This window comes from Chelonoidis abingdonii, chromosome 1, assembly GCF_003597395.2.
Source record: "Chelonoidis abingdonii isolate Lonesome George chromosome 1, CheloAbing_2.0, whole genome shotgun sequence".
Lineage (NCBI taxonomy): Eukaryota > Metazoa > Chordata > Testudines > Testudinidae > Chelonoidis > Chelonoidis abingdonii.
This window is the reverse complement of record NC_133769.1, coordinates 207,507,224-207,520,355: the sequence shown is the minus strand read 5'-3', so window position 1 is coordinate 207,520,355 and position 13,132 is coordinate 207,507,224. Positions and strand designations below refer to the sequence as shown.

The 13,132-nt window shown below is 37.8% G+C and overlaps 1 protein-coding gene across 2 annotated transcripts in view; it reads left to right on the top strand.

Moving 5' to 3' along the window:
* DSCAM (DS cell adhesion molecule) overlaps positions 1-13,132 on the top strand; it is a 665,984-nt gene that overhangs the window by 436,664 nt on the left and 216,188 nt on the right. For both annotated transcript variants that reach the window (XM_075073839.1, XM_032791676.2), the window contains exon 10: positions 9,594-9,713. In XM_075073839.1, coding sequence (XP_074929940.1) covers positions 9,594-9,713 — 120 coding nt within the window. The remainder of the gene's footprint in view (positions 1-9,593; positions 9,714-13,132) is intronic.

Sequence of the window (13,132 nt, the reverse complement as noted above, 5' to 3'; positions counted from 1 at the left end):
TGCTCTAAACTCATAATCTCTGGAATGTGAATATAAGATCCCAAAAGTTAGAGATGGAAAAGACCTGTTAGAAGAGATACTCTGAAATTTCTTTTTACTGTGAAAAATATTCAGGAAAACAAAAAAATTGTTTTTGTAAAAGATTTTCTGTAACGTTTTTTGGGTTTCTATTAAAAAGAGAGAGAGAGAGAGATGTTTTCAGTTTGAGCAACCAAATGTGCCCCCCCTATGAAAAAAAATTATTGCAAGGCAAAATGTTTAGTTTCATTGAAATTTTGTCTGTTCAGACAAAATTTTTCAGTTTTTGATTTTTTTAATTATGTCTGAAAAATTCTAATTAAAAGTAGATGTTTCATTAAAAAAGTTATTGATGAAAAGTAATTGAAAAAAATTTAAAACAAAAAAATTCAACCACCTTTATATATTATATTTAACCCGTTTCCCTGGGGCCCAGTGCTAGATTTTTCCCTTTGGTATATTCTCAAGTTTACTATCCTATTACAGTTTTATTACAACTGTTTTTGTTATTGTGATATAGTAGTACCCAAAGATCCCAGTCAGAACTGGCGTCACATTGTGTGAGGTACTGTACAAAGACACAGTACCTACCCTGAAGAGTTTACTGTCCATGAAGATGAAAACAGACAAAGACTGGGGGAACAGGGATACAACTTACAAGCTGGGGCCCCATTTCAAGAAAACCCTTAAGGAAGTGCTTAAATTCCTCCTTATTCAAGATAGAATTTAAGTGCTTAACTGTTTAACTTGAAGGCATGTTTGTATTTCATTTGTTGTTTAAGTATGTGCATAATGTGAAGCATGTGCTAAAATATTAACCTGAACAAGGATGCTTTCTTGAATCAAAGCCAGAACGGGGTACGTGTGTGTGTTAGTTTTCTAAATAAGCGAAGCAGTTTTCCCCCATGTAATGGGAGAATAAATGGTACTTAAGCTCTTCCCATTTCTAATCCATATTGTGCAACAGCTTCTGAACAATATGCTCTGGACTTAAACACTGGCCTTACCAACTGGCAGAGGATGGGTTCTTGGAAAAGTCTCATTTATGTGAAGAGTGTGGGTTTTTTTGTACAAGAGTAGAGAGAAATCATGTGTACTGGTATGGAAAAGTCAAGAGAAAATATTATTCTGTTCATCGTAAATATTATTCTTCCTTATTGCTCTTTACATTGATGTTATTAATTTTAAAAGTTGAATTAAAATGCTTTTTATAAAATAGATAATTACATTTAAAATATTTGAGAGTCTAGATAGTTTAACAGCATGTGGGTAGACTTAAAATAGCATCGAAATACACTGCAATCCAATATCAAATTGAAGAGCATTTTATCTGCCAACAGTTGATTTTAGGGGTCTATATTTCTCCTGCAGTGGCTGTTGACAACATCATTAATACCTGCAATACTGTAAAGCGAAATAGGAAATTGTTTGTTACCGGCGAGGGTATGAACTTTTGAAGGGTCCATATGGTGACTGATAAATTGGGGAGAAAATAATCTTCAATTATTCTCTGTCAAATCATATTTATCTGTAATTTTTAAACATGCATATCTTTGTTAATTTTGGGGGCTGTCAAATAAGTCTTGGGTATTTTTAATTTAAGTGTTTTAATTTGTCTTTAGACTCTGCCATTTTTCAGGCAATAAAAATGGTCATGTTGGAAAACATTTTCTTTGAATTGCGTGCATCTTATGTCAGATCCTACACCATGCTCCAGCCCTGTAGTGCTACATAAAAGTGCCAGAGGGACCCCAGGGCTGTCTGAGTTATGCTGGAGGCCTCTCCTCTAGTCCTTTGTTTTAAAAATAAATTTACTCACTTGAAGGGAAATCCATCCACCCTCTTCTTTCAAAGATGGCTGGTAATCAAGCCAAGTGAATGAAAATGAGGTTCACTTTTATAAACTCATGCTACGCTGGCTCCTGTCAGTTTTTATGGAAAAGTCCTATAGAATTTACTAGGGATTAAATCAAGGTGGCTATGTAAAAATTACTGTTAAATCTATAGTAATTATTATTATTATTTTAATTATTTTATTTCTGGTAGCACCCTCAATGTGCTACACGCTGTACAAACACAAAAGAAAAAAAATGACTCCTGCTGTATTTCAGAGAACTATGTCCTTCCTATAGAATTTTTAAACCATTTTACATAATTAAATTCAGCATTTTCTTTCTTCAATAGGCTGGTTAAAAATTCTGCGGAAAGGTTATGATTAATAATTCCTCTGGGGATTTTCTAGTACAGGAGTAAAATAACTCTGAAATAAAAAGTGTAGTGAGAAGTGTTTTAATTGATGAGAAAAACCCTCCTAAATATATTATGAATTCACAAATTCTGAAATACTACTAGAACAAAGATTTCAAAGAAAGCAATGTGAGCATGCATAAATCATGATTTTAACATTCTTTTGTGTGAACACATCTTGAGTTTAAATTGAGATAAGATCTTTAAATACTGTACCTAATAACCCCCCATAATGCATTTAGTGGAAATATGATTTCATTTTGTGTTTGCTTGATCTATCTTATATTGTCACATAGTTAAGCAGCTCATGCGGAGTTCCAGAGCCTTGAATGTTCCATAAAGGAAGAGAGTTTGTGTCTGTTCACTGACGTTTTGAAAACATTTTGTAACAAATATAGACTGTGATTGAAAAGTAAGGAAAGGAAGACAAACGGTCATTGTCATTACTGAACATTCCATTTAATTTCCTTGTTGGTATTTACATTGCAGCTGAAGGCTATTCTTGAAAGGCTCACGTCATATTTAGTGTTCTCATTTGATGTACCCGATCAACTGCTATGCATTGTCTCACTTGGGCAAAGAACATCTCTTTTCTAGAACTGCAGAGCAAATGGTTTCACTAAACCCGCTAAATTGACCCCATAGGTCCAATTACCAAATTTAATTACTGTTCATCTCTGCTAAAAAACAGTGTGTAATGATCTTATTCATTAATACATCAATGGCTGCTTTGGTGTTTAAATTTCCTCCATCATTTTGACAGTATAACCTAAATGTAAACTACAAATGTTCCATGTAAAAATGGAACATTGTATTCTGGGCCAATCACTTGGATTGTTTTGTCTCTGACTCCAGGGACTCACTAGAAAAGCTCATGTTAGGAGTTTTCAGAATTACTCTCTGGTATAATGTACTGTTAACGATAGTTGGGATCAAAAACACTTTGATGGCTTTTAAGGCCAGAAAGGCCCATTATGAGTGCCTAGTCTGATATCCCACATACTTTGATCATGCTACTAAGAATATAATGAATACTGTTTTTAAAATTCAGTCAGGAAGGATATCTGGGTTTATGAAAAGCAAAATTAAATTAAAGAACAGCAATGGTTGTGTAATCATTTATTTTAAGTAACCTTGGCTCAAGTCCATCAATATGACACTGATGAACAGTGTAATTCAATCACTGATTGACCTTTCCCTAACTTTCTGGGACTTCTTCAGACAAGCAGATAATAAAATATTTCCTAGTCTAAAAAATATCACTGTAGCACTAAATTTTATCTTCCATAATCTGTTTTGATTTCTCTGAACCTTTGTTTTCTCTTTGTTAAAGCCTGAATCTTTTAGTCATGATATTGAGGGAAAATACCTTCTAGGTCCCTCTGACTTCAACCATTAAATAGTTTGAGCCTGATGACCTATGCAACTCAATTCTTAGCACAGATCCGTCGGTCCCAGGAAATGAGTGAACCCTAAAGAAACTCAATGCTAAATCAATATAAAATGTCTACCTTTATAAACTCAGGAGCCAAAGCTGCTGGAACAAAGGCAATATTCAGAAAGGAATCACTCCATCATAGTCTCATTCTGTTTTTGAATGTATTTGTGAAGTGATGTGTAGGCAGGTTAGGCCAAAGCATTAATACCATAGCAAGAGATACACCAGACTAATGGCTCTCTCCCCAGCGTTGACTTTACTTAAGCTCATCTGCCTGGTCAACTTGGAGAAATCCTTACCAGGCAGATGTTCTTGATTTCTCCAAGGTCCAATGAATGCCTTGAAGAAACTGGACCAAGAGAGCATCTTTATAGGGCAAAACTAGATCAAAAGTCAAAATCAAAAGATGAAGGCTTGTGTGTGTATGTATCGAAAAATGTATTGGTAACACTGAAGTAACCACTCATTTGAAAATAAAATTGCAGGGGGTAGGGATTGAGAAAAACAAAAACAAAAAAATCCATTATAAAAAGAGAAGCTGAAGATGTCCTTTCTTTTTATCACCTGGCTACTTCCCACTCCAGTCATAGAAGAAGAAAGTCCTTTGGGTTGGCTAGAAGACAAAAGAAAAAAAGTAGATGAAAGATCATTGAACTACTGTAAAAGTCTGTGTCATTTTGCTTTGTTGTAGCAACATTTCTGGTGTCCAGTGGGAATCTAGTAATAGCAATAAAGATACCAGCCCAACTGGCACAAAATGATATTCTTGTAGGTAGTCTTTACAGAGAGACCAAAGTTTGAATGGGCATAGAAATGAATTCCTTTATTACTCATCTTTGTAAGGGTTGAAGCACTCTGTATTTGTGGATCTGTATGGGAAAGCTTTTATGCCACTGTTCATGCTGTATTTGTTCTGTAGCTAAATATTAGACTCTAATTTCCACAGCTGTCAATCTGGCACTAAATTCGATAATAGTCGCAATAAATTAATAATGATAAATTATATACACACATTTGATCCTGAAGGATATAAACCATTTCACAAAATTATTGTTCCTTTTCGTAAAACAAGTAATCACATATCATGCTTCAGGGCATCAGCTGATCACGGTGGGACTGGGATTTCCTCTGCCCCGCTTCCCATGTACAACACTATACGCACAACTGGCCAGATACACCTTGACAGATTTTTTTTTCAAAATCCTCTTAAGCGTCATGCTCATGGTAGGTTACAGCCTAAGGAAGGATACTCAATGTGATGGACCATTTTGCCTGAGCTGGTATGGAAAATTATGTTTGTACATAGCACCGCTGAACAGCAACCACAACTGTTGTGGTAAAGTGGTAATCACCCAGTGTACAATATACAGCTCCTGAGAGGGGAAATTTTGGCTAAGGATATCTGAGCAAAACCATACATTATGGAAGTACAGTGGAATCTGTTGTGTCCATAAAGAGCATCCCAGAGCATGGCTTATAAGGCCTTCTCTGAAAGGCATTCACACCCAAAGTACAAGAAATTTAACTTATCCCTCTAAGACAGTGGTTTTCAAATTTTGGGCCATGACTCGGTACTAGAAACTGGCCAATGGGAGCTGGCATGGGGCGGTGCCTGTGGGCAAGAGCCGCATGGAGCCGGACCTGCTGCTGGCCGCTTCCAGAGTGCAGCGCAGTCCACAGTGCCAGAACAGGTGGAAAGCCTGCCTCTGCACCCCGGCTGCCCCGCTGACCAGGAGCTGCCAGAGGTAAGCCTCTGCTCCAACCCCATCCTCCAATCCTCTGACCCAGCCCTAAGTTCCTCCCCAACCTGGAGCCCCTTCCTGCACTCCAAACCCCTCATCCCCAGCCCCATCCCAGAGCCTGCATCCCCAACCAGATTCCTCACTGCCCTGCACCCCAACCCTCTGCCCCAGTCCAGAGCCCCCTCCCACACCCTGAACCCCTAATTCCCGGTCCCACCCCGCAGCCCTCACCCCCGCACTCCAACCCTCTGTCGCAGCTCCCACACCATAAACCCCTCGTCCCCAGCTTCACTGGGTCATGGGCATCAACAATTCTCTTCAACTGTTGCCAGAAAAAAAAGTTTGAAAACCACTGCTCTAGGAGGAATGCAAGACCATGTCTGGATATGAACAAGTGATTCCAGGGAGTCAGACTTGAATCCAATGTTACTAAGCCACCTGACCCATCATGATGAGAAACCAAAATCTGGTAGGTTGGGCATAGGACTGGGAGTTGGGAGAGCTAGGTTCTAACTCATAGTTGACATCTTCAGAGGTGCTGAACTCATCGGAACTTGTGATTGGTCAGCACTGTTTATATGAAGCCTATATGTGACATGGGCTGTCTGTGGTGTAGTTACCCTGTCTGTAAAACTGGAGTAATGACACTACCCATTTTTGTAACGTGTTTTGAGATTCTCGGATAACAAATATATCCATGAATCTCAAAACACTTAACAAAAATTGATCAGTAGTGTAACATTGTAGCCTCCACTTTTTTGAAGGACAAAATAAGTCCCATATTTATTTAGTTGCATATTATCTTAGAGCAGTGGTCCCCAGCGTGGTGCCTGTGGGTGCCATGGCGCCCGCCAGGGCATTTATGTGCACCCACCTAGTGCCCAGCAGGGGACCTGCTGGGGACAGAGAACTCAGGCTGCGGGCGTGGTGTTCTCTGTTTCCATCAGATGCAGGACCTGCCTACTTCCCAGGTGCCGGTGTTCTTGGTCCCTGGCAGGTGCAGAGCCGCGGCTTAAGCTGGAGAGAAGCCGTGGCCCCGCGCCTGCTGGGTACAGAGAACTCTGGGGCTGAAGATGCTGGTGTTCTTGGTCCCCAGAAGGTGTGGGGCCCACCTAGTGCCCAGCAGAGAAGAGAATCTGGGGCCCCACACCTGCTGGGGACTGAGTACTCCAGGGCTGTGGGCACCGGTGTTCTCTGTCCTTGTGGCTTTTCTCCAGCTTCTCTCTTCTCTCTGGATTCATATATTATGTAATATTAAATATATTTTTTGTATTATTTAATATACAAATACAAAATAAGCCTTGAAAAATTGTTGGCGCCCGCCACACTCTTCTGAAAATGTGAATGTGCTACTAGTCACAAAAAGGTTGGGGACCACTTTCTTAGAGTGTCATTTATAGTTACTAAACTACTATGTTCAGTTGTTATTGTATTAACAATGTTTAGGTGTCATAGTACCTTGCACATTGGAAAACCAAGGGTAAAAGATACTGATTCTGTACTGGACACATCTTTATTCTCAACCTTTGACAATGTTACTAGGATTTTAATCTCTGAATACCTATGCTCTTGAATTGACCCATTATCCACTGACTCAGATCCCATCTCTATCAAGCAATGTCAAGCTGAGTGCAACTCATTTCCATTCAATTCTGGAGGAAATTCAAGTGTCTCATTAGTTTTAAAATTATATCTCCTTTATTATAAATATGTCCATTTTCCAACATATCCTTGTATGAGGCACGTGCTACTCTAATCAGAACTGTAGCCTTTTATTTCTGGGCCTCAGGCAGTCACCTTTGTATGCACCACATCTTTTTTACCAAAAATGTGTTACAGAATGTTTCCTGAATCAGGCAAAGTATTTGTTTTACAGAATGTTAGCAGTTTATTTTCATGCAAGAATTTATGGATGGTCACCTCTTTATTGATTCTGGGAAACCCTGAAGATAATTTGCTTCCAAATAACAGTTCTCCAGGTGAAACATGGTGATGTCACTAGACTGTGAGACATATAAACCCAAGTATGTTTGTGTTACTGCCTAGTAGTGGAGTTTTTTAGCAGACCTTGGAGAATCAGTACCCCAGATCCCCTTTTCTGCTTTTCTGTTTGCTTGGTGATGAAATGGACTTACAATAATTTGATTTCATATGCTGATGTAAATATTCTATGTTAATGAATGGAATAATGTGGACTATTGTCCAAGATTATGATTGCTAGGGTTGCAGTTTTGGTGAATAGCTTTCCTGTGAATTAATGTGATACTTGATTTGTGCTTGACAGCATGGCAATCCTCTGGAAAGCTGCAATAATTATGAACAATAAATACAGTAACTCTTTCCATTGCAAAGTAATAAATGAGAACCTGCCTTTTTCAGTGCAGAGGGGGGATATTGTTTCTGTCACAGTTAGCTCCTGAGGTTTATTGCAGTACAATTTAAGACATACTGACATTTCTTGTTTTCTGCTCATTGTCTTTATTCACATTTGGTTAATTAACAGCTTCACACTGTATTAGATTATTCAGTGTCCTTAATAAAGCTTTAGGATTTAATTTAGAAAAAGAACTCGTAAAATGATTGTCTGCCCTCAGTAACATTGCTCCAAGTGCTAACTCATCCTGCAATGGATGATACTACTTACATAAGCCACTAAGCCATCTATACTGGAAATTTAGCACTGGTCATTCTGCTGTTTCTGCTTTGCTTCCATTGCACTGTTTTTCTGGTGCATGCCGTATATCAAATTAAATAAAAACAACTTTTACAGGCTCAGTCACCTAACATGGTTTTCTGTCTGGCACTAAAACAACAACAAGAAGATTTGTACGTATGGAGGATACAAATAATTTATACACTTCTGTTTTCCAAGTGTGTGGTCATTAGTTAAGCACTGGAACAAATTACCTAGGGAGGCTGTGGAATCTCTGTCACTGGAGCTTTTTAAGAATACCTTAGACAAAAATCTGTCAGGGATGGTCTAAATAGTACTTAGTCCTGCCATGAGTGCAGGGGATTGGACTAGATGACCTCTTGTGGTCCCTTCCAGTCTTAAATTTCTATGATTCTATGATTATGGGTCTGATTGAAAGCCCATTGAAGTCAATGGAAAGACTCCCATTGACTTTAATGGACTTTTAGATTAGACCCTATATGCCTGAGGCCTTTTTTTTTTTTTTTTTTTTTTTTTTTAGACCCTTCAGCTCAGAGTACTTCAAACTCTGAAAGCCATAAATCATGGTTGTCACCTTTGCAAGTCTGTCTGTGCAAGTATGTCTAGTAGTGGCATCTCATGGTCAGCTCGTAGTGCCAATATTGTCACAAGTACTTAATCTCCTACATTGTGTATGCTTATTGGCACATTCTGGTCAGCTCCTCAAAACCAACACATCTAGTGACCTCCACAATACATATCAATATCAGATAACTCAGATCATTTCTCTCTCATTTGAGCATGACCTCAAAGAAGTAGAGATCATCCAAAAAATTCCACATTTGTTTATAGAACGATAGGCACTGGTTTGAACCACATCATTTTAAAGTAAAATGATCTTTCTAAGAGGTAGGTAGTATTAATATTTTTGTTATCATATTGCTTTGTTCACTGATATTTAGGTCTGTTTTTCTGCGTTATTTTCTTTGATTTCCTCTTTTTCTAAAACCTGTCAGCATCCATAATTATTTTGATACAAAAGGGCAGCAGTTTTTTTTTAATTGTTGCTTGTTCTTAGACGCCTGTTCTACCTCTGTCTTCCACAGCTAGCACTCCTGTGCTGAGTCTGAGGATATGTCATCATATAATCCTGATGCTAAGGTTGATCACATGAGACAGAAGTGGAATTTACCATTCAACCTTTCCCCGCCCTGTAATCTCTCACATAGTGGTGCACAATATCTATATATATATCATTTTCAATGGCAAAAACTGCTTTAAATTAGTGCAAATTAAAATTAAGAAAAGTCAAAAGTAAAAAGTTTAGCTGTTAGATTTGAATACTGAAAAGTTATATTTTTTATTTTGCTTTGTGTAAAATTTTGTGCCCATTTCTAATTTTTATTCCCATTAAAATTCCTAGAGTTGGCCAGTAATTTTCTGAATTATCTTCTCAGCTGCACTATTTCTCAATGATTCCTTGTTTTTCCCTCAGTTCCCCCTAGATTTGTGGTTCAACCAAGTGATCAAGATGGGATTTATGGTAAAGCTGTAATCCTCAATTGTTCTGCAGAGGGTTATCCTGTACCCACCATTGTCTGGAAGTACTCAAAAGGTATGACTTCTTTCATAATCATTTGGGTCCATATTCTGGTACTCATACTTCAGTTTAGTAGCACCTTACTCCGTGTAATTCAATAGCACTAGTCACAGAGTAATACTGAATTTAAGTGAAGAGTATCACAGTTTATTCCCCTGATATTTAGAGTAAGTAGTACTATTAAAATTCATGTGTTGCATCTCCATGTATGTGTATAAATCCTCTGTGGGCATTTGACTGTCTATAGTGATTTTAGGTTCTTGAAAGTTAACCTGAATAAAGTCTCAAGAAGAAGGGTATGGAAGGTAAATGTTGGTTTGATCGCTGTGACCTTCAGAACAAGGTTCATTGGTGCTACTTGGTTTGGTTTTATTTCTTTTAAAATCCATGATAACACAGCCAATCATATCTTTTCTGCAAAGAAGAAAGGTCAGATAGTATTGGCGTAACCCAGTAATTCAGTATGCGCTTTACATAATGCTTTAACATTTTATTTTTATGTAACAGAGCATTAAAACTGGCCCCACTTGACCCCAGCTAACCACATGAAATTGACAGCTTTTTAATTAAAATGTGCTTCCTGCTAGATTGTCTTTTAGCCAATTATCTGTTAATGCTTACCTTGTGTCAAAGCTGGTGTTATTCCAGAAAGCAACTGTACTGTATACATTAGTTAGATGTTAACCTTTTACCACAGTATAAAAGAGAATACCTTATCACACCACGTTGTACGTGACAAAAAAAAAACCAATTGACTTCTGGCTAAAATTTGGTGCTGTTGGGGGCACTCGCTGAGGCAACACTACATGTCATTTTCAGTTTAATAGCACTGTTTTGTTTTTACCAGTACATGGAAGAAAATATGGAATTAATTTAAACACTTCCCGATGTGCTTTTATTTTCACTTTCCATGTTGTGCTAATAAGGAAAAGACAATTATTCTGTATTCCATTTGTATTCTGAAGAGGGAGGCCAAGTCAGGCTAGCTAGATTCCAGCTAACAGCATGTAAGCACTGCTAGGGTTTTTTTTTTAGTAGCAGAAAAGAGTAGTTTCATTTTAATGATGTTCTACACATCTAAGTGAAAATCCTGTAATAATCTCCATTCATAGCTCTTCCTGAATCTTGGATGAAGTAGGTTTGTCATGCAGAACAACATTTTAGCTGATATTAGACGTGGTCAAAAATGTTTGAATTTTTGAAGTTCCAATATTTTTTTTTCCAGAAAGCTCTAGCTGACATGGACTATATTTTCATGCTGACACTGTATTTTATTACATCATGATTTCATCAGAAGATTTAATTAAAATGTTGTACAGATCTGTAAGCTACACAGTCCATCTTGTCTTAAAATGGCACACTGTATACTGTGACAGGTTTGTAGTAGGATCCAAAATAAGTACTGGGGTGGAGGCTGTTAACAACAAAGTGCACAGGTACCATCAAGTTTGTAGATGCCATTTAGAGTTTAAGATTATCAACAAATCTGAAAACCAGTTAGCATCATGATCAATATAAAGTTTCTAAAGTTAGTGCAAAAGGAAAGGCAGAATGGCATTTGAGCACAATAGGATAATGTTTGACAACCTTATCACTTCTGCAGACTTATGACCTAAATCAATAAATAAACCCAAGTAATAATAAGCAAGGTGGTATTATCCTAGTCACTAAGGAACATTCAGTCACATCACAAAACTCAGTACACAGTAATGCATGATTGACGGTCACTGCTCAGGATGGACTTTGGCCTGGAATAGCTGATGTTTTGCAAGTCAGGAGTGAGATGCCTTTGCATACTACATGTAGATGCTTTCCCAAATTGTGCCTGTCTCTCACCAGTGCTATTAGTCCTTTACTCACTTTCCCTGAGCACCAAATTACCCACAGAATTCTGGATACAGCGACAAGAGAGCATCTGTGCACAGATACCTGGGCTTTGCACTGCCACTGCACACAATTCATGAAGTTTAACTATTTCCCTTGCATTAACCACAAGAAAAAGAAGTAGGAAAAAAGAAACAACATTAATGTGACTAATACAGTTGAAAAATCATTAATGACAGCTAATATCTATGCAGACATTATCCTATAATGTTACCAAGTTCAGTGCATCTGCCTTGGTAATCTTCCATGTAACTACCAGTCCCAAAAGTAAGCTCTTTTAGGATTAGAGAAGCTTAAATTTGCACGTTAAATTTTAACATTCCAAATGTTGTATTCATGAGTTGTTATAGCATTCTCTTTCCCCATAGTCTTTTCTCATTCCATTTTCTTTTAGGCTTACTCAGCCCACTGCTTATAGTAATTAACATTGATGGATATCAAATTCATGGACAGAAAGTTATATAAGAGAATCCCATTGAAAATATATTCATGTGATTTCTCTGATAATGCCCCCTACTGCCTCCCAAATTAGACTGTCAAACCTTTGGAACAGGGCCCTTGTCCTTGTATGTTTTTTTAGAACACTTAACACTGAGAACTGATCCTGATTTGGGCTTCTAGGCACTATGATAATATAAACATTATATTGTAATCAACTATCTAGATGTAAACTAAATGATAGCAATGGAAATTAGCTATCAACAATACAAATACTATCTATGTAATCTCTCTAAGGTTTTCCAAGGAATCTATCAACACAATATCAAAGCATATGTCTATCTGTGGCCAGGTGTGTGGTTGTTGCACCTGTAGACTTACCCAAGCTCACTTAAATCTAGTTAACTCTGGTACTGGAGTAGTGAAGCTGTAGCAACACAGGCTTCAGTGTGGACTGTACAAGTCCACATGGGACCCCTGGGTGCTTACTCGTGTGGCTAGCCTACACTGAAGCCAGGCTGCCATAGCTACCCTGTTATTGGTACCCATGCTAGCTAGATTAAAGCCAGCTCAGGTAGGTCTACAGTAAAGCTAAGTAAATTTTTTTGAATAAATAGTTTATTTGCAAAAAAAAGAACAGTTTTTGGTGAACCAAAACTATTCATGAATTCAGGCTGAATTTGTCAAATAATTTCAGCTGAAAACAAAAATGAAAAAAAATGGACAAAATTGAAAGTCTTTTTTTCAGTTCAGCCACTGAAATGAAAATTAAGTATTCCCTGAGCTACACATTCTGCAATCACACCTCCATTTGCTGTGTAGACCTACCTTAAGTGCCGAAGCATAGACAATGGTAGTGCAAGATTCCCTTTAAATGCACTTCAGTTCTATTCTGTTCTAGAAGGAGTACCTGTAAAAGCGAAAAGGTCATTTAGTTGCCATATGCAATTCTTGTTGAATTTTGTGCAGAGAGCATTTGTAGCATTAGAATTGGACTGAAACCACCAATGTTGAAGTGGGAATAGGGAAGCAACCATATTCAGTACAGACTTGGGCCAAATTCAAGCAACTGAGGTACTGCATCTTATTACTTGTCCCCTGAATCATCCAGT